The sequence below is a fragment of the Myotis nattereri genome (genome assembly GCF_964212035.1).
Source record: "Myotis nattereri genome assembly, chromosome: 12".
NCBI lineage: Eukaryota > Metazoa > Chordata > Mammalia > Chiroptera > Vespertilionidae > Myotis > Myotis nattereri.
The window spans coordinates 67,027,860-67,054,566 of NC_138087.1; the positions used below are offsets into that span (position 1 = coordinate 67,027,860).

The 26,707-nt window shown below is 40.7% G+C and overlaps 2 protein-coding genes across 3 annotated transcripts in view; one reads left to right on the plus strand and one right to left on the minus strand.

The window, feature by feature from the left end:
* MRRF (mitochondrial ribosome recycling factor) overlaps positions 1 to 519 on the minus strand; it is a 43,016-nt gene extending 42,497 nt beyond the window's left edge. Inside the window, exon 1 of the mRNA XM_081103282.1 lies at positions 204 to 519. The gene's annotated coding sequence lies outside the window, so the exon portion shown is untranslated. The remainder of the gene's footprint in view (positions 1 to 203) is intronic.
* Positions 282 to 22,174, plus strand: RBM18 (RNA binding motif protein 18). Of its 2 annotated transcripts, XM_081103283.1 has the most exons (6): positions 282 to 431; positions 3,983 to 4,111; positions 11,516 to 11,642; positions 14,610 to 14,696; positions 16,391 to 16,476; positions 20,212 to 22,174. In XM_081103283.1, exons 2-6 carry the CDS (start codon positions 3,999 to 4,001, stop codon positions 20,369 to 20,371), a joined length of 573 nt encoding a protein of 190 aa, XP_080959409.1. In that variant the 5' UTR covers positions 282 to 431; positions 3,983 to 3,998; the 3' UTR covers positions 20,372 to 22,174. The 2 variants fall into 2 exon arrangements, with proteins under 2 accessions (XP_080959409.1, XP_080959410.1); XM_081103284.1 differs by lacking the exon at positions 3,983 to 4,111 and having other exon boundaries at positions 290 to 431.
* Positions 22,175 to 26,707: the final 4,533 nt, after the last annotated feature.

Here is a 26,707-nt window from a genome sequence, read left to right on the forward strand (position 1 = left end):
TGATGACACGTGTTCCGCCCCCAGCCCGTGACACCGGCTCTGATGCTACAGGTCCCGCCCCCAGCCGTAAGGTCAAGCCGGACTGGATGGGACTTGTCGGGGTACCACGATCAGGCCCCCTACGGTCCCTAAGAAGTCCTGGGGTAGAGATCTCTGGCACCGGGAGCCCGCGCGCGCCTCCAGGCCGCGCCGAGACCACTCACCAGCTATCACCCAGGCTATTAGGAAAAGACGCTGGCGACCTCGGCGACGGCGGCGGCGCTGGCGTCGTGACGTCACGGGGCGGGGCGGGGCGGCGGCGCAGGCGTAGTGCGTCACCCGCGGCCTGGCGGCAGGTAACGTCGAGACGGAGGCGTCTGGAGCGCGGTGGGCCGCGGGGTGGGGACCTGCTCTAGGGGCATGAGCCGAGGGGAAGACGCCGAGGCCAGGAGGTGAGTCCGGGCCCCTGCACCACAGCCCCGGCCCCGGCGGGCCTCCCTGGGGAGGCGGCCGGAGAAGACGCTTGTCAGGCCCCGCCCCGGATTGTCCCGCCGCTGGCCCGGAAATAACAACCCGAGTGGTGACCCGCCGCCTCTGGGAATTCGAGGCCTGGGTCGGGAAGCCGGGGTTCCACGTGGGACTCCGCCGTTAACAGCCCTTAGGAACGAGTGCCTCTGCTTCTCTGCACTTCATTTCCCCCAAGTGACTATTCCTGGCTTCCGGGCTGTTGCAGCTCCGCTGGGAGGAGAGGTGAAAAAGCGTGCTTGTCAGCCTGTTAACAATCTAAGTGTTGTCGCTGTTGCAAAGTCAAAGGGTTTTGAAAGCCTCGGGCCATCTTGATTTCTCGTTACACTTCATCGTTTCTCAAAAAGCGCTGTGCTGAGCTGTCACCGACACTGCCTTGTTTTAGCCTCCTAACGACCCAGAGAGAGGGATAATGGTGCCCATTCTAGGAAGAAGGGAGGAACTGAGGCTGCGAGTGGAAAAGTGGCTTGCTTCGTTCATTCATTCAGTAAATATTGAGCGCTGGCCTCGAGCCGCTGGGGATGGAACCGTGATCAAAATAGGCAAAGCCCTGCCCTCTAGTAGCTTCCATTCTAGTGAGGGAAACGGGCGATAAAACAGTAAATCACAGAAAATGAATCAGTATTGTGTGGAAAGGAAAAGGTGGCTGTGATAGAGACCAACAGGGAGCTCCCTCCATTAGAAAGAGCTTTTCTGAGGCGAGGACACGTAAGGGGGAGAAGGGATCATGACTCACTGAAGTCATACAGTCACGGGGTGCAAAAAACCAGGAGTTGAATGCAGATGTTTGGGGCCCATTTCCTGTGCTCTTCCCGCTAAAGATGGTACCCTCCTGTGATACTAAGAAGCTATTGGTATCATTTCTGTTTTTAGACATGAGACAATCAGAAGGTCCTGTTGTTCAAGTTCCATCTCAAATATCTCCTTTAGAGGCCTTTCCGATAGCTCCAAAGTAGTCCAACCTCAGTATTCTTTCCAGTCACCTTGCTTCGTTGTGTTTGCAGCACTTACCACGAATTACATCTTATTTATTTTGCTTTTTTTGTGTCCTGCCCCTCTTCCAAATATTAGTACCCTGTGGGTACTTACTTATTCACTGCTCTGTCCCCAGGACCTAAACCAGTGATGGCGAACCCTTTGAGCTCAGCGTGTCAGCATTTTGAAAAACCCTAACTTAACTCTGGTGCTGTGTCACATATAGAAATTTTTTGATACTTGCAATCATAGTAAAACAAAGACTTATATTTTTGATATTAATTTTATATATTCAAATGCCATTTAACAAAGAAAAATCATCCAAAAAAATGAGTTCGCATGTCACCTCTGACACACGTGTCATAGGTTCGCCATCACTGACCTAAACAATACCTGGAAAATAGAACCTCAGTAAATTTTCTTTGAATGAATGATCTCTAAGAAAGTAGGAGGAAAGGAAGGAAAGTAGGGAGAAGACAAAATGTTTCTCCTCCTATTTTTACTCCTGGGATTCTGTTTATGTCTGTCTCACCTTCCTCACAGGAGGTAAGAGCAAGAGCTATGGGTTATTCATGTCTTTATTTTCTGCACATAACCCGGGGTTAGCAGTTAGTGGTTGCTTGTCGCACATTGCCAAACAGATTGAACATGTGAGTGGGAAAAGCAGAAGAATACCCTTTTGTGGAAATAAACACAGCCAACAAACAATTATCTAGGGCAGTGATGGCGACATGCGAACTCATTTTTTTTGGTTGATTTTTCTTTGTTAAATGGCATTTAAATATATAAAATAAATATCAAAAATATAAATCTTGCCCTAACCAGTTTGGCTCAGTGGATAGAGCGTCGGCCTGCAGACTGAAGGGTCCTAGGTTCGATTCCGGTCAAGGGCATGTACCTTGGTTGCAGGCACATCCCCAGTAGGAGGTGTACAGGAGGCAGCTGATCGATGTTTCTCTCCCATCGATGTTTCTAACTTTCTATCCCTCTCCCTCTCTGTAAAAAAAATCAATAAAATATATTTTAAAAAAATAAATAGTTGTTTTACTATGGTTGCAAATATCAAAAAATTTCTATATGTGACACGGCACCAGAGTTAAGTTAGGGTTTTTCAAAATGCTGGCACGCCGAGCTCAAAAGGTTCGCCATCACTGATCTAGGGGCTACTGTGTGCTAGACTTTATAGGCTGTACTGAGATGGTAAGAGGTAATGGCAATGTTGTTATTAAACAGTTCCTGCCGCACCAACCTCTTGAGGCCCTTCTGGTTATATAGGACATGTTTCTGTAGCAGGGAGTTCTGAAGTCTGGCACAGCCTGCCATCTTCCCAGCCCTTTTATCTCTTCTTTGCTGCATTATATTTTCATGAATGCTGTATTTTATATCTGGCATCTTGTCTTTGTCCTCACAACAACCTTAAGGTATAAGCAGGGCAAGGTTTATTATGTAGAGACGAGGAAACAAACTTAGGGAGAAGTGACTTCCAGTCGAAATGCCAAAATTTGAAACCTCGTCTCCTGACACCGGGTTTTTGCTCTGTATACTACTGTAGCCATCATGATCCTCACTTTCCTTTTTTGTCTATGAGATGAGACATTTCAGGAACTAAGACTAGTAATAATTTAAGCTAACATTAATTGAAAGCTTGTTAGGTGCTTTAAGAGAATTAACTCAGTAAGTCTTCACAACTCTTATGGGGTATTATTCCCATTTTACAGATGGGGAAACTGAGGCACAGGGTGGTTAAATAATTTGCCCAACGTTACAAAACTAGTAAATAGTAGAAATGGACTAACTAAGGAGGAAGTTCATCTCTTCTTCCCAGCCTCTCAAAATTTTAAACATGATAATAGCTAATATTTATTGATTATTTACTGTTGTCAGATGTAGCATTTAATGATTTTTTTCATGCACTGCCTTTAATCTTCCCAATGGCTCTGTAAGATAAGAACTGTTCTTTCCATTTATATAAATGAGGAAAAGGAGGCCTATAATGTTTAGGTAATTTATCAAGTCACATAACCTGCTTGCAAACTCAGTTCTAACTCCAAAATCTATGGCCTTTAATTTCCTGTATTGCCTCTTTCACGAGGAAGAGGTATACTGTTGCTCCGCCTTACCCATCTTCTTCAGTGCCATTAACTTTCTTTCTGGTGGTTTCCAAGGCTTACTTTGGGTGATAATTGTTAAACTGGAGTATCGTGTAGTAAGAGAGACTTTGGCCTCCTGCCCAGTCAGCCTCTGGCTTCAGAAGAGGAAAACTTGAGTTTCTACACACAGAACCACACCCCTTTCACCTTAAATGGAAGCTTTTACTTTCTGGCTGCCAGAGGAGCTGTCCCAAGGGAACTGGTGCTGGGGCCCTGGTTGTGGAAGAACTGAGGCCTTTGAAGGATTGCCCAGGGCATTCCCTCCTTGAATAAATGTTTGTTGAACTGAATTTGAAGTCTCATGTTCACACAGTGTTGCTCTTCTGCTGTCTGAATGTTCGCATTTCCTTTAGTATTTAATAGAGATTGATGGAAGCAGAAACCAAAACTCTTCCCCTGGAGAACGCATCCATCCTGTCAGAGGGTTCCCTACAGGAAGGGCACCGGTTATGGATTGGCAATCTGGACCCCAAAATCACAGAGTAAGTCAAAGTCATCTTGATTCATTGCCTAGAAACTGGGATGTCTGCAGTGGTGTTCAGAAGAATTTTTAAGGATGTAGGATATATTTTGGCCCTTTTACTTACGTTTCAGTTGTCTTTAAAGGAGATGTGATGTTGTTATTATTAGCCTGTTATTTTGGTATTTTTCTTACATTTGGACTCTTCTACTGCAAAGACATAGACCTGGATAGCCTTTAAACTATATTCTTTTTTCTACTTGCCAGAGATCAACTATTTGAATCCTTGTACCCATGATCAGGAAATTATTTTCTAGAATCAGCTTTGGGCATGATTTCCTCAAAATGAAGGAACAAGCAGAAGTCTCAGTATATTCATAGGCAGGTAGAGGGGCAGCATTTGACTTTAATTCATGTTAAACAGCCATGGGAGGTCAGAGCTGGAAGGGATCTTAGAGATCACCTCAGTCCCTTTGGTTTTCATTCATTAAATGATTTGTGTGCCTACTGTGTGCCAAGTGCCCTATGCTAAGCCATTTTCCAACTCTTAAAATCTGAGGAACCTTGTCTTAAAGTAATAAGAACATATATATAAAGTAAAAGCTCAGAGCTGCTCTGATTAAAGGAGGGGAAGAGGCGCACTCACAGCCTTTGGTAACTCCCACCCTGTCTTTAGCAATCACTTACTGGACTCCATGAGGACCATTTGAAAATCTCTGATATGTCCAGTTCTCTTAACCCACAGTAGAGGCCCCAAGAGATGGAAGTGCCTTGCCCACCACAGTCAGAAAAGTAATTGAATTGTCCTGACTCCCCACTCTTCCCACTATGGACATTATAGTGGAAAGGAATTTCTGAGCAAAGAGAATGGAGATGTTTTTCCTTCTCCCAGTTGTTCAGGGTGGTGGTTGGTAGCGGATGAGTGGATTAAGCCAGATGGGGTCAGTGCTTAAAGTAAACGTGGAAGATTTCATCAGTCCTAGTAGTTACTCCCTTTGTAATAATGTTAAAAGGAAGGGGAGAAGAGACAGCGGAACCTTCAGAGTCTGGAAAGAGAGGAGGTACATTTAAGGGTTGAGATTAAGAGACAGGAAAAGGGATGTAAACTAACATACATGACAGAAAATTTAGTTCCTTAAACCTGCTCAAGCTCACATCAGCTAATGTAGATACTGTTCGGTCCCTCTGGAAATTATGATGGTATTTAAGGTTGTGTTGCCCCATATAATGTGACCATGGTCATGGGGGCCCTGAAATATAGACTGTGCATTGATTTTGGTTCTCTTTATGGCTCATGGCTTTGAGGATGAATGTGTGAATCTGCCCAGCCTCTCAGTTAATGTGTGTTGATCAGAAAAACTTTCCCTCATCTAAAACCCAAGCTTGTGAGGGGACACTCCCAAGAATGGTTTCCATTCCTACCCCTGCTTGTCTGACTGGAAATCTGGAGTGTGGAAACTGTTCATTGTTTTGGCTGCAGTTCCCTGTAATGAGACCCTTGTTCTAAGTGTGTCCTGCTGCTTGTCAGGAAGGTTCAAGTGGGCACCTGCCACCTCGGTTTATGTCGTAAGTTGGAGTCTGTGAATGTTTTCTTCAGTTACAGCATTAACAACACTGAATCAAAACTTTCCCTCTGGTGCCTCTGCTCTTTTACATCAGGCCAGAGGTGGGTGGCAAGTCCTAACCTGCAGGTCGGGGCCTTCTACCTGCGGCTTCCCACTTCTGTATCACAAGAGATCATTTTCACTCTTCTTCCTCTATGGACTCCTCATTTTAAAGCATTTTGTCTGTTAAGCCAATTGATTAAATAGTAATCAATTTTTTTAAAGACATAGCTACCAATCATAGCCTATGATTAGCTTGAAATACTTAATATTACCTTATTTAATTTACTTAATTATAACAAAGAAAACTAACATTTTAGTATGATAGGTCTTATCTTGTAGGAATATGTGATTTCCTTCCAAGTGTTTGAAGCAGAGAAACTTCTGGATCCTGTTCCTCTTAATGTAGGTAATAGCCTAGACTAGTTATTAAAATACAGTCATTCCCAAACATTGGAAGGATTACATGATAAAACTTATGTGACCTTGTGGTGCCTGGCTTATACTTCAATCTCAGAGGGTATTGTTTGAATCCAAATCTCTAAACTTCTAATGACTTGCCAGAAGTTTGCAGAGCACCTCCGGGTTTCGTAATGAAATTGACACCCACCAACAGATTGGTACTAGTTCTTGCCTGTTTTCCATTCAACAAAACCATTCTTATCTCTCTTGATTCTGTATATTCATACTCTTTACCATCTCTTCTATAAACTATCTGAATACCCCTCCTATAGAAATGCTTTTTACCTCTTATTAGAAGACAAATTATAGTAATTGCTGTCACGAATAGTTACAGAAATATGTAAACCAACGACAGTTAAAAACTTTACCGCACAATTTTTAATAGTAATTCTATGTGCATGTGCTTGTTAGTTATTAATCGGAGTCAGGCTCTCCTCTCAACAGTATATGCATTCCTAACGAACTGTCCAGCACTCTAATATTCTGCTGCTCGTTATTTGTGTTCACTTTGTGGTTGTAAAACTGCCCATTTTAGGGCCATGCTCTCTAGGAATATCCAAATGACTAAACAGATCTTAGGGATTTGGACTTAGAGGAATGATGACATACTCTTATTTATGGAGGTAGCAGATTCCAAACTCATGTTCTTTCTACTATATTCTGATTCCTTTCAATTACATTATACTTAATATTTCTTACCTATAAAGAGAATATTCAGCTAAATGATCTGAACATTTTTCTAGCTCTAATATTGCATTAGTTCATCTTATTTAAGAGTGTGACAACCTTGTGAAGCCAGTGGAACAGATATTTTCCCTCTTCTATAGGAAGAGTTAAGTGAGTTGACTCAGTTTCCCACAGCCTGATTTAGTGCTCTTTGCACAAATAGGTAATAGTTCACATAATTGAATAGTTATAACCTAAAGTATCCTAGTCTAAATTTTAAAATGTAAGGACTTCTTTTAAATTATGGGACTCAAATCTAACTATAAAACAACACCTCTAAATATCACTAAGGGGGTGAGGGGGAGGAAGGACATATGTAATACTTTCAACAACAAAGATTTTTAAAATAAATAAATACTAGATATATATGTGTGTGTGTGTGTGTGTGTGTGTGTGTATTACTAGTATCTTCAACAGAAAAACTGAAAAGTTCATGTCTTTAGATATTGTCTATTTTCCACACTGTGGTTTCCTCTGAAGGGTTAATGCTGCTTTCTTTTTCAAATATTAAATATGCTGTGTAGAAGGCCAAATTAATAGCCACAGCATTATGCATAAGAAGTATGAACAGGAATAAAGCCAGGAGAAATTCTCTAAATTCTCTAAGAAGGAGCATTCTAAATGAATGGTGGATCATAAATAAAGGCAGGAATAAGATTGTTGTGTGAGCAGAATATCTGGAAGACCTCTTTTTATTTAAAAAAAAAAAAGTTCTTATTGATTTCAGAGAGAGGAAAGGAGAAGGAGAGATGGAAATATAAATGATGAGAGAGAATCAGTTGGCTTCCTCCTGCATGCCCCCTACTGGGGATGGAGCCAGCAACCCAGGCATCAAATGGAACCTCCTGATTCGTAGGTCGATGCACAACCAGTAAGCCATACTGGCTGGGCTCATGAAGACCTTTTTACTAAAGGAGAGGTTGAATACTAAATGATAGTGAAAATATTTAGAGAAATAGAATACTATCAGATTAAAATAGTCTTTAAAAGTTAATTCACACCCGATGGAATTTCATGTAGAAGAGACGCATTGTGGGTGTTTAGCAAGAGACTGATATCATGAAAATGATCTATAATGATAAAAGCATAATATGCTAATTAGACCAGACGTTCTTCCATCCTTCCAGATGAAGCCATGGCTACGAGGGAAGCCGGTGCCAGCAGCGGGGAAGGAAGGCCTACTCTTGCACGAATTTCGTGCATCGGGCCTCTAGTGTTTTAATAGGAAAATTAGTATGAAGGATGAATTGGAGGGGCAAGGCTAATGATGAAGTTCAGCTACAGGTCTGCCATTAATATCCCCTAGATAGAGACAGTGAACTTGGAGGCCAGTGGTGAATCAGATGAAGAAAAAGTGATTGAAGAGGAGCGGAGAGTTGAAGATGATCCTAATGTTTCTTGCCTGAGAAATGTAAAAGAATCTTGTCCACACTGACCCCTAGGATAGCTGGGAAGAGGCAGAAGTTTGTGGAGGGGAAGAGGTCAGTTTGGGGTAGAGTAAGTAAACTTGAAAGCAGTGGAGAGTCATCCAGGTGGAACTGTCCTTCTGATACAGACTTTGACAGATAAATTAGAACGCAAGGAAAAATAAATGCATTATGAAGCAGTCTTTACTGTTTGCTTACTTAAATTTGGAACACAGTAAGACCAGTCTATTACATACAAAGCATAGACCATGAAGACCTGCCACATAACAATTTCTATAAGTTTAGAAAGAAAATTTTCCTTTGAAACAAATTGTGCACTAAATATCATCTTACATGTCATTTTGTTGCTTCCCATTGCCTTCAGCATCAAATTAAAATTCCCTCACTAAGCACACAACATGTTTCATAACCTGTTCCTTCCTGCCTTGCAGCCTCATCTCTTAGTGCCTCCCCAACTCTCTTTCAATCGATCAGACATTTTGTCACCTATATATCTGTGTACTTAGCATTCACTGACCACTACTTTTCCTGCACAATGGTCCTCTTCATCTTTATGCTTACCCGTATGTGCAAGCATGACACTGTAATTGATTACATATCTCCCTCTTCTAACCAGAATGTGAAGTCCTTGCAGGCAAGGACCTAGTTGTACTCATCGGGATAGTCCAAGAGCCCAATACAGTTTTTGACACATAGTAGTTGTTTGCTTTAACATTTGTATAGATTAATTACTTATTTGCCATTAGGCAGGAATGCCATTTAAAGACCCATTACAAAAAACAACAACACTGATTTAAGTTGCTGGTGTAGTAATTCTCTAGCTCCAGAAGCCTGCAGGGCCCACATTTCCTGCAGCAGGGAAGCAAGGCTCTGGTGAGTAGTGAGATCTCCCATTCTTCAGCAGCAGATGAAAGTGCTTGCAGATGTGAAAGCAAGAGTCTTCAGGCTTTTTTCACTATCAGAGCTTGCAGTCCCCATCTCCAGGAAGCAAAATAGTAAACATTTCATTCCTTTTGTTTCGGTGTTCCGATAATTTCAAGAAATTATCAAACAAGAAAAGAAATCCTGGAGAAGTTGAAAGACACAGACCTAAGCAGATGTTCCTGGAATCTTAAGGTCGGGCTTCTCGGGCAAAATGTATTTGTTAGCTTTTCAAAGAATAATCTGCCGGCTTTTTTTTTTTTCCTGAGTAAATTAAAATTCATTTCCTAGGAAATGCCGATCATCTTACCTTCCGGCTATTAAGCAGAATAGAGCTAATGAAAAGATGACCAGCCCACAGAGTCCTTTGGATTGTTTAAAAAAAAACACAAAAAAACAAACAGGTTTGACCCACCATTCATAGCAGCTGGGGCAGTGCTATGGTTTGATGGATATACTAAGTGGGACCTGCAGCTGTGAATTAGAGACGTTGAGGGAGACTCTTGTAGCCTGTCTGTCTGCTCAGAGGCTCCCTTTTTTTTTTTTTCCCCCAGAGAGGAAGGGAGAGAGATAGAGAGTTAGAAACATCGATGAGAGAGAAACATTGATCAGCTGCCTCCTGCACATCTCCCACTGGGGATGTGCCCACAACCCAGGTACATGCCCTTGACCGGAATCGAACCCAGGACCTTTCAGTCCAGCTCTATCCACTCAGCCAAACCGGTTTCGGCAGAGACTCACTCTTGCTGTTCCAAAAATCAAGTAAACCAGACATGTGTGCTGAGGTGTCTCCCTTTCCCCTGATGAATCACCTCCTAAATTCTCACTCACAGTTGAGGTCTCCTGATGGGAGTTGAGAGTTTAGAAACGAGAAGGTTGTTTTTTCTTTCAAAATAGGTCTAAAGACCAGATGAATATCCACAGGATACCTTGGGATCCTTGCATCCTGCCCCAGTAAAAGACCTGTATTGTGTCTTCCTTTCTCTACTTTGTCAGGCACCTGATCCAGGATAATGGGCTTGCTTGTCAATGTGTATTAGTGTCAAATTCAGTAGAGCTTATGATCCAGTTCCTATCTTTCTGCCTCCCAAAGGAGATTCTTAGTCAAGAATAAAATCTTGATGAGTTTCTCCTAGAAAACAATGTGAATATAAATGTGGCTGTAAGGACAGCTTTACTGACTCCCTGTGGGGTCGAATTCCCAGTAATAACAGATTTAGCATGTGGGCTGATACCTTTTTAGTATCACAGGGACAGCATTGTTTAGAGAAAGCCTTGACTCCATTTGAATAGTGTGGAGGATGCCAGGAGGAAGGCCAAAGGAAAAGGAAACGGGAGAGCTGTTGGTTTGTCTCACCCTTGCATCAGATGACAGGAAGTCGGAATTGAGATTGGCCACAGCAACCTGTTAAGGCCACATCTGTTTGAATAACTTAAAAGCTCTATACAAACCAAATAAGTTTTAGAGAAAGGAATCCAAGAAGAGGGTGAAGGGCAGAGTGGCAAGCAATAGCTTGGAATAAATTTCTTCCCTGGCCAGCTATATGTTTTATTCAACCATGCTCCAGAGTCTAAACTGTGTTAAGAAACAGGCTTGTTAGTTACCCACAGCTGGATGGAACTGGCCAGGTTCCCTGTCCTGTGTGAGACCAGCTTCAGTCACACTGTGGTTCCACATTGTCCTGGCGTTCAGTCACATCAGAGATTGAAACTCAAGCACTTAATAATGGAAGTGACACTAGCTGTGGCTTGGTTTGGGGCAGTTTCTCACAAGCGCAGTGTGGGGTTAATGCTATAATCTAATAGGGAAGTCTTTCTAGATTACTTATTTGTGTGATTGTGTATGTGTTACTTTATTTTTGACTTTTGGAGTGTGAGTGTGTGTTTTGGAGTGTGTGTGTTTCTGATGGAGTTGTGGTTATTCACAAATATTATTTCATTGCCAAGAAGTTAAAAATAAATAAATCGACACTATTTTTGAGCTTTTCTCCAAAAGAAAAACAAATGGTGCTTGTGGGCCAGACAGCTGTTTGTTAGGTGTGGTTTTTTGTTTGGTAGTTTTGTGCTGGACAGACGCATAGCCATGACAATTCTCGTTCCCATTCCAAATAGAGGCAAACAACTCTGTTTGCCAAATAGACTAACAGAGCAGTTTGGAGGAAGGCAGAGGGCGGGGGCGTGAGATGTTATCCCTGGAGTAAATTATCTCTTGCTTTTATCTCATACTCAGGCTCATTGGCCAACAGATTTCCCTGAGCGTACTCATGGACTGTGCTTTCCCCACAGATACCACCTCCTGAAGCTCCTCCAGAAGTTTGGCACGGTAAAGCAGTTCGACTTCCTTTTCCACAAGTCAGGTGCTTTGGAGGGACAGCCCAGAGGGTACTGTTTCGTTAACTTTGAAACCAAGCAGGTAATTGGACTGCTTCCCCTTTCACGGTACTTAGACTCTCCCATAAGTATTTGTGCATGTCTTTTAACTGCTAGAATAGCAGTTCCTTGCGGGCAGGAGCCAAGTCTGATTAATGCCTGTGTGCCTTGCTCTGAATCTTAAAGGAGGTCCTTGGTAAATGAAAGAATTAGTGAATATCTTCCAAAATTTACCCTCCCTAGGCTTTCTGACAAAGGTGGCTGGCTGACCTACTTTTCTGACCAAATGCTTTGGGATGCCCACATGAAGCAAATGGACATCCTCTTCCCTCCTCTGCTTTGTTTTTGCCTTTAGTGGCTGACCAACAAAGCCGCCTCCTCTTTCAGTAGTTTTGTCCTGTGGTACAAAAGCCCTCCCTGTCTGTGGTGAGCCACCCACAAACGCTTTTTTCTTTCAATTTCTTAAAAATTTACCCTTCTTCTGAATGTCTCCAAATAAATGCATACAAATTTGAATATATATCTAAAGGAAGAAAACATCCAGCCTCAATCATGATATATACATGTATCTTGTATTAAAATTTTGTCCTTGGGATGGATACGATTTGATAAAGAACTTGAATTTGAATGTTATTAAATATAGAGACACTGCTCAGTACTCTCTGTAACTTTATTAGTTTTATGTGAGAACATTGTCTAGCTATTGTTTTATTAATAATTGTATTTGGATGTTTTTCTTATTACAAAAGTAAAGCATGCTTATTATAGATGAAAATATACCCAGTAGGTACGTGGCTTAATTTATCAGCCAGATATCCAGAAATAATCAGTTAATTTTTAGTTGTGTGTCTCTTAGTTTCTTCTTCTTTCTTCACATTCCCACAAACAAAACAACAAACCTGGAAGACTTTATACATACACGCATATATGGCTTATAATACATGAATAGGATTATATGATCCTGTTTGGCACTCAAAGTATACTAAATTTTTTTTCACCTAATACACAGCAAGAAAACATTCTGTATCATAATATTGTGGTTTCACTGGTATAGATTTAAATATGTAAAAATTCATTAATCTGTATCTTTAATATTTATACATTTTATTACATGTAGCAGACCTCAGTTTAAAAGCTAATCAACAGGATGTTTGATGACCGCATAATATTTCATTATATGAACATATGGTATTTGACTAACTAACTGTTAGCTATTTAGGTTCTCCCTAGTGATTCACAAGTGTAAACAGTGCAGTAGTGAATACATTTGCAACTCTAACCATGCATATCTACTGCACTCGGGAAAATGGAGTGGCATCAACAAAGGCCATGCATATTTTTCAAAATACAACTGCCAGATTGTTGTCCAGAAACGATGTGTCGGTATGTGTTGAGATGTCATTGTCCTGCCCCGTACTGGGGATTTTTTTTTTTTTTTTTTTTTGCAGCTCTGATAGGCAATAAGTGATACATTGCTGCTCTAATTGTTCAAGTTTTGGGGAAACTGAAAGAATGCCCGATATGGTTAGCATTAGTAAATACTTTATTTTTCCTCAATGATAGAGCGTGGTGACAATTCTTACAGACAACTAAAATCTGTGGCCTTGCTGGACTAGAAGTCACAACGCCTGTCTCCTATTCTGGCTCTTTGGTTTATTAGCTTTGGACCAGTCTCTGAGCCTCTTTGGTCTCAGTTTTCATGTAAAAATGGGGATTAAAAGCCTACACCCTTCCTACCTTATAGGACGTTGAGAGACTAGATGAAGGTGCATAGGAAAACTTAGTTGACATTTAACAGTAATGTTGACTGCAAGAACTTTGAAACAAGGTATAGAGGTAGGAAATTATTTCTTGAAGCATTTGTCACTGCTGGCATCTTATTAGTGTTGATGCTACAGAATTAATAGAGAGTGCCATGTAAATTCTGATTGACTAAATGAAACTTAAAAGGAGGATAACATGTCCCTCTTATTCATCCCTGTAACTTCACGTGCTGTAGTGAGGCAAGGAAGCCAGTGACTATTTAATATCTGACACATGGTGAGTACTCAATAAGTATTTGTTGAAGGTCATACTGGTAAGCCCCAGAGGAATAAAGCAGCCACCAGTAAAACCAGACTGGAATGCCTGAGCTCACAAATAGATTGTCCCTGTTTCTTTTCTTTGTTCCTTAAGGGCTTCTTCACCCCCAGTGAACATGGTTCCTCTTGGCCGAATGCCTTGTGGATACACACAGAGCAGAGAAGGCTCAGCAGGATGGAAAAGTACAGCCAGGCTTCCTGGGAATGTCCTAGAGTGCCTGTTATCCAGCTTCAGGAATTCCTTTCAGCCTGGTTGCTCCTGTGTCTGATAGGGAAAAGGTCAGGGGACTTCTGGTTTGGAAAGCCAGGTGCATAGATTGGCTCACAGATACCTTGCTCACAGCCTCTTTGACTTACTCTTGCTTTTTCCGGCTTAGTTTTCTTCACTCCCGTATCCTTTGAGGCCATTACTGTTTCTCACTTAGGATCCAGGGAGTATGAGCCCTAGTCCAGGATACAGTTCCAGGCTTCCTGGGGGGAGTACTAGTTCTTGACACAGTAAGTGCTGCCCTGACTAACAGAAGTAGGTAGGAAGGTATCACCTAGTAACAATACTGTCAGCTAATGTTGGGTGAGTGCTTCCCACACGCTCCATGCTTTCCATGTACTCTTTTACTCCTCACAAACCATCGAGGAGTACGTATCCTCCATGTTTTACAGGTGAGAAAGCTAATATTCAGAGAGGTGATTTATAAGTGACCTGCCAAACACTAAACTGCCAGTAAGTGACAGAGCCACTTAAATTTTTGTTTGACTAAAAAACTCATACCCTTTTTATTATTTTGCTTTTTTTTCTTTGTAAACTTTTTGCCAATTGTTTACCAAAAGTGGTGTGGTTAGAAATTCAGCAGCTAACGAGGCCCTTGTGAATACATGTAGCTTGTCGGCCATTTGACTTGTTGACTAACTGTAGGCCCTTTCCTGGACAGGAAGCAGAACAAGCCATCCAGTGTCTCAATGGCAAGCTGGCTCTGTCTAAGAAGCTGGTGGTGCGATGGGCCCATGCTCAAGTCAAGGTAAGTGTGAGACGCTGGAAAGGCAGCTTCAGCTCATCCTAATGAGTCTTCCGAAAGACAATTGTCCACTTACCCATTTGCATCCCAGTCTCTTCACATCTGGAACAGCCATACTCTGGTCTCCTACTTGTATTTACCATGTGTGTTGCCAGATTTTTCTTTTGAGAAGCATCTCAAGAGGGATTAAGTTCCTTCATTGTTTCTCTCCACATACCCACAGATTCTGTTTTTGATTGATTTTTCCATGTGGCTGATGTGTATACTCAGACCTCTATCATTTTTTTTGGTGGGGTGGTTCTTTGGAAGAAAAAAAAATGTATTTATTTTTAAAATTAGTTGCTTTAGGCATTATTAGACTCTCCCCAGCCTCTCAAGTCTGTGAAGAGTTTGAATATGTTTATTCTAAATGCTTGAGAAGTGGGTAGTTTGCATGAGTGCTTAAAACACTGGCATCTCATTACACCAGATATTTTGAGAGTTATTTTTGGTACTTTGCAGGGTCTGTATTGTCTTCAAGGCCTGAGAAGTGGCACACTGCCTTATTCGTCTTGTAGGAGGTCTCTTGGGAGAGCGCACTGGAAAAGCTATGACCATTTTTAAAAATGAATGGCTTTCTGTCCTGGCTGGGGAAACTGAAAGAGGTGGTGAAGTACAGGGACTGGAGTAACCTCAGGAGTTGATTCCCTTCCTTCTGCAGTGGGGTTGGGAGACCTGCAAAAAGATTTGTGGCCGTTAAAACTGGAGCTTCAGTCTTTAGCTATATGAGCATGGGTTTTTGATCAGAGACTCCACCCAACAGGCTTCCTGGAAGAGTCAGAAATTAAACATTTGAGCTCAGTGTCCAAGCTGGAAAACAGAGCTCAGACACTTTGGATCCTGCGTTTCAGGTGGTCAGCCACAGAGTCTTCTCAGCTTCCAGGGCTCACTACCTGGAAAATAGAAATGAGGAAAATTACCAAAGACTTTTTTACTCAAAAGAAAATCCAGTCTCATTTGCCAGACTGGCTGTCATTTTCTCATTCTGCATCTCACTGAAAAGGCACGCAAGAGAAACCATTCTTCATTCCTTCTTTCATTTGAGACTCTCTGTGCCTCGTACTTTACTTTTCCTACAGGTCTTTTGACCAGAGGATCCTGATTGCTCTGTCATATTATTTTTACTTTTTACAAGAAGTATATAATTTCTCACATCAAATTAAACTGTTCTTTTCCTGGAGAATGTTTTCTGTATCAGTGGCTGAAAGCTATTACTATTTTTCTTCTCCACTCAGGCCTGTTAAGAGTTGAATGTTATGCTTGGTACTTGGCAAAAATCTAGCAAAATTTTTAAGTGTTTTGGATGAAGTAAAATAAATATGGTAAAAGGTGATATGTGACCATTAAAATAAGAATGTAAGGGCAATCCTGCCGTGTACCTGTGCCACCCGTGAATTTGAAACTAGAAATTCTTTCCCTACCAGATAAGGAGAACTAATGGCTGGTGGGAGGCTTCTTCTAAACTTCTTTTTCTAAATGTATAGCTTTAAGCCAAAATTGTGTGGAGTTTTGCATTCATTCTAAATGTAAAGCTGTCCTAAAATTGTCTAGAAATGTGCTGATGATATCCTGGTAGGGTTGAAGTATACAGACCCATGCTCTGCAGTTAAAGGGCTGGTTTTTGCACAGGAAGTAATTTCTGTTTTTCTTACTTCTAGAGGTATGATCATAACAAGAATGATAAGATCCTTCCAATCAGCCTTGAGCCATCCTCTAGCACTGAGCCCACTCAATCTAACCTAAGGTAAGATGGTGTACTATAGAAAAACACAGTTACTCAAGAGCTTGAGCCATTTCTTCATTCCAAACCTTCATCCATGCTCTAGTAACTCTTCAGACTCTAAATCTAGAATAGAATCTACTAACGTTTGACATGTTCAGAGAATGTGTTCAGTTAAACTCCAGAATGTATACATTTCCTCTCTTCCATCCCCCTATAAATAGAATTCATCCACAAAAAGCTGGGTATACCTACCACATACCAGCCATTGTGCTTGGCACTGGGAATACAGAGATAAATCAGACACAGTCTTTACCTTAAAAATAAGCATTTTAATAAGGCCTGTGTCTCTTTGGCATTTGTCATTACACACTAATTCCTCCCTAACTGTGAGTTCCTTATACAATATTTTACTTTGCAGCACTTTAATTCTGTGTACCATCTCAGCCACTATAACAGTTTTTGGTACTAGTATGTATAAATTGTCAGTTACATCTTTGGAGTTAATTCAGAACAAAAGGAACTAAGGGCTGGGTTGAGAAAGAAGAAGTTAAATGGATAGCTGAGCAGAAGTAGAGTTTTGGGGGTATGTTTGGTTTTTACATTGTAGCCTAGGGCCGTGGTCAGCAAACTGCGGCTCGTGAGCCACATGCGGCTCTTTGGCCCCTTGAGTGTGGCTCTTCCTAAGCCTTAGGAGTACCCTAATTTAGTTAATAACAGTGTACCTACCTATATAGTTTAAGTTTTAAAAATTTGGCTCTCAAATTTCAGTCGTCGTACTGTTGATATTTGGCTCTGTTGACTAATGAGTTTGCCGACCACTGGCCTAGGGAGATATATTAACAATAGCAATAGCCAAGATTTATTGAGCTTACTATGAAGCAGGCGCTATGCTAAACACTTTACATGCCATATGTCATGTGATTATAAAATTCTGGTAAAAGTACTCTTATGCACATTTTACGTAAGAGGAAAGTGAAGCTTAAAAAGGTAAAATATCTTGGCCAAGATCACGCCGGTAGCAAATAGCAGGATCACATTTAATGCCAGTTTTACTGGACTTAAAAATTCAGTATTTTAGTTACTTCAGAGAAACTCCAACTGTAACTGCAGGAATACAGTTCTCAAGCCTGTTCCAGGGGAAGAGAAGAAGATATGTGAAGAAATGTCAGCATTTTACAAGGATTAGAAACCAGTATTCAGTCATAAAGTCAGGAGAGCAATGCCTATTTGGATAGAGAGCCAAAGAGAAAACAGACAGACAAAAAGCCTGTCTTTTGTGTGATCTACACCAAACAAAGCAGATTTGCAAGCATCTCATTAAAGTGAAGGTGATCCTGAAATGTTTTCAGGAGGAATAAAATGGGTAAATTAACTTTTTGTGTTACTAATACAAGTTTAATATTATTGGTATTTCTTAATTTTGTGCTGCTTTATTGTTTTGTACTTTCAGAAATTTAAAAAAGTATGCCGAAACTGGTTTGGCTCAGTGGATAGAGCGTCGGCCTGCGGACTGAGGGGTCCCAGGTTCGATTCCGGTCAGGGGCATGTACCTTGGTTGCGGGCACATCCCCAGTGGGGGGTGTGCAGGAGGCGGCTGATCGATGTTTCTCTCTCATCGATGTTTCTAACTCTCTATCTCTCTCCCTTCCTCTCTGTAAAAAATCAATAAAATATATTAAAAAAAAAAAAATAAATAAAAAAGTATAATGACATCAATAGGTTCACTAGGAACTTATGTCCAATATGCTATATTCCCACTAAGATTGAGCCTCTGTAATTACAGATCTGTATCTGTGGAGGTTTTCATAAATCTACCCCTGTAGGAAAAGGATTTCTCCTTTTTTGCTTGGTGATCTTCATATTACAGTGAACATGTCTTTAGTTTCTTTTTTTCAGTGTTTTCACTTTTTAATAGATAACCTAGTGTTTTCCATTCATTTTTTTAACCCAGAGAACCTCAGCTTACATCTTTCTATTAACAAAGTGGTTCTCAACCTTCTGGCCCTTTAAATACAGCTCCTCATGTTGTGACCCAACCATTAAATTATTTTCGTTGCTACTTCATAACTGTAATGTTGCTACTGTTATGAATCATAATGTAAATATCTGATATGCAGGATGGTCTTAGGCAACCCTTGTGAAAGGGTCGTTGGACTGCCAAAGGGGTCACGACCCACAGGTTGAGAACCGCTGTATTAACATCTTTACCTAATCAGAGACGGTTGTTTCCGTGTGACTCATACAACATCAATGTCCCACTGTCCCACTCATGACAGCGGAGGCAGAATGCATCTTGGTAATATAACATTTTTCATTCACATTGCTCATGTGAAGTGTGAGCGTGTGCAGCAGTGCACACCTTTGAGGACATCTAAAAGGCCATGTGTACATTTCCTTCTACGCTTCTCTCCCTGACTGTTATCATGAACAGCAGCAAGAATGGAGAATAAAGGGAGCCAGAGCTAAAACACATCCACTGCCTGAGTGCATTCTGATCCAAGGATTGCCATGACCTTGATCAGAATGGACTTCCTTAAAACTTCCACAGTGTCCCCTCACCTCTTCTAATACGGGGCTGCTCAGCTCCCAGCCTGATGGAGGAGAAAGGCAAGGACTTTGATAAACAAATTGGGCTTGAATCTCAACTCTGTAATTTGTTAGCTGTATGAACCTAGGCAAGTCACTACCTTTCTGCACTTGATTCTTTATCTATAAAATGTGGGCACAATGCCTGGTTCATTATAAGCACTCTGTAAATGATAGCCTTTATAAACAAACATTTGTCATTAAAAAGAAACTTCATAGAATTTCCAGGAATTTTTTTGCCATTATTATTCAGTGATTCAAAAGGTGATACAATGTAATAGTTACTAGAATGGACTTTGGAGTCAAATCTCAACCAATACCACTTACTGGCTATGTCTAACATTGAATAAGTTAACCTTTCTGTACAAAAATAAGGCTATAACCTACCTTACAATGTTGCTTTCAATTATACATGAATTATTTTTTTCAAATTTTAAGTGTACAGTTTAGTAGTGTTTAAATACATTTGTATTATTGTGCAACCATCGCTACCATCCACCTCCATAATTCTTTTCATCTTGTAAAATTAAAACTCTATACCCATTAAACAACCCCTGGCAACCACCATTCTACTTTCTGTCTCTAAATGTATTAAAGTATCTCATATTAACTAGAATCATACAGCATTTATCTTGTTGTGTCTGGCTTGTTTCATTTAGATTAAGTCCTCAAGATTCATCCATGTTTTAGCATATGTCAGAATTTCCTTTTTAAGGCTGAACAATATTTTAAAATGTATTATGAATCATATTTTGCTTATCCGTTCATCCATCAATGGCTACTTGGGTTACTTTTGTATCCTAACTATTTTGAATAATGCTGTTATAAACATGGGTATTCAAGTATCTCTTCCAGACCCTGCTTTCAATTCCAACATGAATTATTTCTGAGTGCCTACTAGCTGCCAAGACACAGTGTTTGTACCTTTGGACTAAATGTGACAATATGCAAAGTACTCCTAACAGTGTCTGGGTTTAAAGTAAAAACTTAACAGGTGGTTCAGATCTCGTTCCTGAAATGAGAGCATTGGTTATTCTTTGTGTGTTTGAATGTTCCTATTTGAGTATTGTTGCTTCTACAACATGAATGAGAAGTGCAAGGAAGAAGAAATACACAGTATTTTCTGAATGTACCCAAGCCCATTCTGATCCTCTGCTGTCCTTTTTCCAGCGTCACTGCAAAGATAAAAGCCATTGAAGCAAAGCTGAAAATGATGGCAGAAAATCCCGATGCCGAGTACCCAGCAGCGCCTGTTTATTCCTACTTTAAGCCACCAGATAAAAAAAGGACTACTCCTTATTCTAGAACAGCATGGAAATCTCGAAGATGATGGTTATGAATCACTGTAGCAGCAAAAGCAAATTGGTCTCCACACCTGAAACCCTCTGCCTTTGTACTTTGTAGATGTGACTGGTACTCCCCAGCAGAGCATAATCCCATGTTAGAGTTTGGTAAAATAACATTTTTGGCTGTTCCTATGGATGTTTCTACCCTGAAGTATGTGTGGAATTGAGCATCATCCAGAATAAATAGGATTCTTTCCAAAATTGTGATTTGAACACTGGGATGCTCTAGTTGGCTGGTTTGTTTGGATTTGTAACTCCAGAAACACTATATAGTGTGCCAGAGAGAAAGGCAAACAAAAAATGTTATTATTTAAATCAGGAAACTAAATTTATTATCGTCTGTCTTAAAAAAAAAAGGGCATTTTCCTGGGCTCAAGTGTCTTTACGACATAAAAGAGACAGGGAGGGAAGTGGGAGATTTTGAATCATGTTGAGAATTGTTGTTCTAGAATTTACTATGGAAATCCCTCCAAGTGGACTAAAAAGGAAAAGTTCTTGGCAAAAGGGAGCTGGTTCTTTGAGCAAATGTTGTGGTAATCTGCTTAACAATTATGCTTTTTGTTTCAAAATCCCAATTAGCAAAATATGCCGTATATCTTAAAATCGTTTGCATCAACAAAACTATAGAATCAAATTTAGCATATTGTACCACAACAGAAGTTCTCTTTGGAAATCCAGCTTTTATTCTATAGTGATCATCGTTTTTTTAATCTAAATAATCCTGCCTTCTATAATACAAATCTGGTTATTAACATGGGGCTTTTAAAATGCACTTATTGCATGAGATTGTTTTTATGGCATGAGAATGTTCTATTTGGAATTGTATCATGATCAATCTAAATAGAAAACAAAATTTATTTGAAAACCTGAATGTTTCTATATTGATCTCTATCAAACATTATTTATTAATAATTGCCTAGGGGTCTAGTAGAAGAAATTGGATTGCCTGTGTGGGGTGAGGTGGGGACAAGCAGTGGACACAGTGGAGCAGGCACTACTCTGGCACCAAGATGGTAATGACCTCATGTTTTATGTGGTTTTTAAAGGCTTGAAAGACTGCATGACTTATAACAATAGGGAGAGAAAAATAAATCGTGTTTATTTGGTAGTGTGGTTAGGTAGTGTGTTTTTCTCAGTGGTGTGGTCATCCTGGTGCCAGGTGGACAGACTGTGTCATTGGGCAGCACCATTGTCTCTTCACCAGATAAATCATTATTTCACCTTAGGGTGCCATTCTTAGTGATTACAGACTTTTTACCATTGTCATTCATAGCGAGAGGAAACTTTCACTATAGGAACTTAAGTCTTCCTATGAGCATAAGTGAATTTAAGACACTTACACCAAAACGTCAACATAGTGGGGTTTCAGAATTCACAGAGCTGGTTCAGGGAAGTTCTTACCACCTTTCCCAAGGTAAATCTTTCTAGATATCTTTAGGTATTAAATACTTTCTGCATTCATTAGCTCTGTCTATGATGCACGTAACTCTCCTTCCATTTGGGGGATAGTTTACAGAGGTGGGAGAATCATCTCCCAGTTTTCTGGTGACTTCTTAGAGTATAGAATTCACTATTTTATCCTTAAGTCCTCAAAGGGTTGTGGTGATGTAGAACTCACTTAATGCAAAATAGTCTTCTATTTTTAATAGGAACTTAGAAAATACTTAACTTTGAATTATCTAGAGCTGTTTCCTTTAGAAACCAGAATTATTTATTTGTATTTAAAGCAATGTTTATTATTTGTACCAATTCTTACTCCTCTGAATAAATGGAAGACGGTGTCTGTGCAGTTGTGTCATCTCTCATCTGTTTTCTGGAATAAAGACTGCAGCTCTCTGGTAGGCTTGTTTTGCCTCAGAACTCGGGCCAATGTGTCAGGGAGAGGTAGGGGTTGGGTCGGGGTTGCTGTATCTAAGAGCCTTCTCTGCAGAAGGCTGGCTAGAGGCGACCTCAGAGACGGTTCTCTCCACCTTTACACCTGCCTAATTCTGTTGTTAGACATGAGAAAAAAGACTAGCTGTTCTCACTGCAAATGTATTTAAAAAGAAATCGTTATTGGAAGTCCCTGAAAGCATCATACTGTGGCTAATCCCTTTTTCAAAGTAGAAGTTTCAAAAGAAGAAATGTGTGTGTCATAAATGTGCTGGAAGCAGTTTAGTGAAAGGTTTGTAAAATACAAGTGCTATACTTCAAAATTATTTGTTGGCTTACTGTTTTGCTAAAATCGCATCACTTATAATTTTGATATATATAAGAGTGAATAATTGAGGGAATAATTCAGACGAAATGTGAACTATCTTAATCTCAGCTCCTATTTTATCAAATGTAAAATGTAACCCTAACCAGTTGATTTTCTGTAATTGGCATGTCGGTTTTGGGGCAGAGGATCACATAATGAAAGATTTTTCAAATCATGTCAAAAATCAACAGCTAAAGTTTTTTAAAACCAAATATCTTAGAGCCCTGTTGTTTACTATTAAGGTAGGTACAGTTAATTTTTGAGTCAGCAAATATATCTCGTTTGTAATATTACTATGTAAAAGAACAGGATCAGTTCTTGCTCATAAATTAACTGTCAACTACTGGTATGTAATCATGTTCCTAAAATAGGACTTCTCCCATCATTTTTATTCTTGATTTTTCTTTTTCTCTCCTGCTTCTATCTAGTCCTGTAAACTCTACCTTCAAAATATGTCTTGAATCCAACCACTTCTCCCCATCTCCAACGCTACCATTCTCCATCAAGCCATTGTCATCTCTCATCTGGATCTTTGCAGTACCTTCCTATTATCCTGCCTCCACCAGTGCCACCTCGGAGTCAGTTTTCTCACATTAGCCAAAGCAATCCTTGAAAATCTGAGCATGTCATTCCCTTCTCAATGGCTTTCCGTCACACCTGGAACAAACTCCAAAGACCTACAAGGCCTAAATGGCCTGTCTGACCATGGAGCCCTCTGCTATTCCCCTTGTGCACTGTGCTCCAGGCCCATTGGCCTTCACATTAGCTGTTCCTCAGCCCACTGCTCAGTTGTTGATGTGTCTGTGCAAATATCAATGATGAAGAGGCCACCTGACCTCCCTTTCTTAACTCACAGCCCTGTTACTCCCCAATCCTTTTCCCTTCTTTATTTTCTGAATCATACTTATCATTACCCAATTTTTTTAATTGCAGTTGACATTTAATATTTTTATTAATTTCAGGTATATAGCATAGTAGACATTTATATAATTTAAGAAGTGATCCCCCTAAAGTAAGTACCCACATGGCACCATACGTAGTCATTACAGTATTACTGACTGTATTTCCTAGGCTGTGCTTTACATCCTCCTGGCTACTTTGTAACTACCAATCGTGCTTCTTACTCCCTTCACCTTTTTCACCCAAGCTCCCACCCTAAATATTTTTCATTAAAATGTAAATTCCATGTTAGCAGGAACTTTTATTCACTGTTACTAGTATATCCCCAACATTTTAAAAAATATTTTTATATGTTTTTATTTCAGAGAGAGGGAGAGATAGCAACATCAATAATGAAAATCATCAATTGGCATCCTCCTCCACGCCCCACATTGGGGATGGAGCCTGCAACCCAGGCCTGTGCCCTGACCAGAAATCAAACTATGACCTGGTTCATGGGTCGATGCTCAACTACTGAGCAACACCAGCCAGGCATATATCCCCAACATTTAAAACAATTCCTGGTATGTAATAGCTGCTCAAATATTTGTTGATGAAAAGTCAGAATTATGCTACTTGAGAGCTGAAGGGCCTTGAAAGGCTATCCCATGTAATCTCATCGTCCAGATGGAAAAAAGAAACCCAGAGAGACAAAGTGAGTTGGCCAGGATCACATAGTTCATGGGCAAGCATTAGAACCCAGGCCTGCAAACACCTACCTAGTCTTGGGGTCATTGGGTCAGCAAACGCCTGCGCCCTCTTTCTATAACCCACAAGGTTATGACTTTTACATTAAATGATTGAGGAAAGAGTCAAGAATACTATTTTATGACACATGTGAATTACATGAACTTCAAATTTCAGTGTCCATAAATAAATTGTTTTGGAGCACAGCCATGTCCATCATTTGTGTATTTTCTATGGCAATTTTCCCACTGCAGTAAGAGTTGAGTGGCGCAACAAAGACTATGGCTCACAAAGCCTAAAATATGTGCCATCTGGCCCTTTACAGAGAAAGTTTGCCGAGCCCTTCCCTGAACTATGTTTTATTAGTGGAAATGTCTTTCTAAATTTTTGTGGTATTGAAGGTTCTGGTGTTAATGGCACAGAATCAAATCAACACAGGTGACGGAATGGTGTACAGTTAGCACTGTCAGTTCCTCATCACCTCTCTGATCCCTTATACATCTTTTGAAATAGAGAGCTGGCTATCCAAGCCTAGAAGCATCACTGTACTGGAAAACACTATGCAAGTGTAGACTAAATCCCATCATCTGTATGAGGAACTAAGACCCAAAGAGCTTTGGTGTCAGAGGTGCCTGAGTTTGATTTCTAGCCCCAGCTGTGTGAACAGATTAGTCAAGACTTAGTTCAAGTGACAAAAACCCTACTCCAACTTCCTTATGGTAAGAAACTTATTGGCTCATGTAACTGAAAAGTCCAGGTGTTCAAATGATATGGTCAGGAATCTGTCTATCTCTTGATTGTGTTTTCCTCTGGGTCGGTTTCATTCTCAGACAGTGGTCTCTGGAGAGAGACTTGAATTCTAGGTTTAAAAAAACCAAAAAAAAAAAAAAAAAGCCAAAACAAGTCTGTCAGAATTTATCCCAGAACATGGTGCTGTACCTTCATTCCTGTGCATTCAGTCTTACTTGGCTAGGATTACTGATTATATAGAATGCCATTTTATTTTCGCTATGTCCTATGACCTTTCTAAGCTAGAAATAGAATTGAAAATTTAGCCTTAAAAATAAAACCAAGTAAGTTTTCCTCTTCTGGCCTCTCTCCATTGACAAGCTTTCTGATAGGTACCTCATCCAAAGGAAAGTGACTGATTCCTCAAACATGTACTGAGCATCTGCCACGTGCCGGAGGTGCAGGGTGCAGGGTGGAGGATGCTGAGGTGTGGTCCCTGTGCCAGGGCCCAGGATAAAGGGAAGACTCAGGAACTGCAAGAGCACAGAAGATGGGCACCTAACCAAGCCGGAAGTGGAGGTGAGGCCATATATACATGATTTCCCAGAGGCAACAACACCTGAGCTGAGCGCCGAAGAATGTTGAAGCACAAGCCAGGCAAAAGGGTTAAGAGAAGTGCTAGAGGAAGAACAAAGCCCAGGGAAGTAAGTGAACTGATCAGGAGAGGAGCTAAGACACTTCTGAATACCTAGACACAGGATAAGCCAGGGGGCTGAGGACTTCTATAATCTGCCCAAATATGTATTCTCCCCTAACCACAGGAAAGTGCTTGTCTACCCAAACACGATGCAATCTCCCAGCTCCCTATGTCCCTGTGCAAGATTTTCCTTCTACCTGGAAAGTCCCTTCTGCACACCTCCGTGTATCTAACAGACATCTTCCCATCATCCTCGTCCCCCCACACAGTTAATAACCTTTCTGCGTCTTAAATACCTGATTCTGATTTAGTGCTTATCACTACATATATGCTTTATCATTTAAAAATGTTTTCTACTGAAAATGAGATGACCCTCAGGGACAAGTTGCTTTCCCGTGAAATCAGAAAGCAAACGAGTCAACCCTCTTCTGTGCGCGGAGTTAGTCCTGCATGCTGTCAAATCCCAGCTCCCATGGCTTCACCAGCCAACCCTCCACTGAGGTGTCTGCAGTTCCTGTCTCAGCTCCAGCCTCTCTTCTTTAAAATATATATTTTTTATTGATTTCAGAGGGGAAGGGACAGGGAGAGAGAGAAACATCAATGATGAGAGAGAATCATTGATCAGCTGCCTCCTGCACGCCCCCTATTGGGGATCATGTGCCCTTGACCAGAATCGAACCTGGGACTCTTCAGTCTGCAGGCCAACGCTCTATTCACTGAGCCAAGTCAGCTAGGGCTCCAGCCTCTCTTCTGATCTACAGACCTGTATATCCAGTTCACCCCTGGGCACCTCCACCTGAGTATTACCCTTGAACCCAAACTGAGCTCATTATTCCCCCTTGAGCCCCTCCCCAACTGCTGCTGTGTTCTGTGTCTTTGAAGACAACATATGGAGAAAAATAAATTAGAAACCTGGAGTTATCTTTGACATTTTCTGCTCCCCCACGCCCACACCCAGTCTCCTAAATGATGAACTTTATATATTAACATTATAGGTGTTGTTATATAGAATCATATATTACATATATT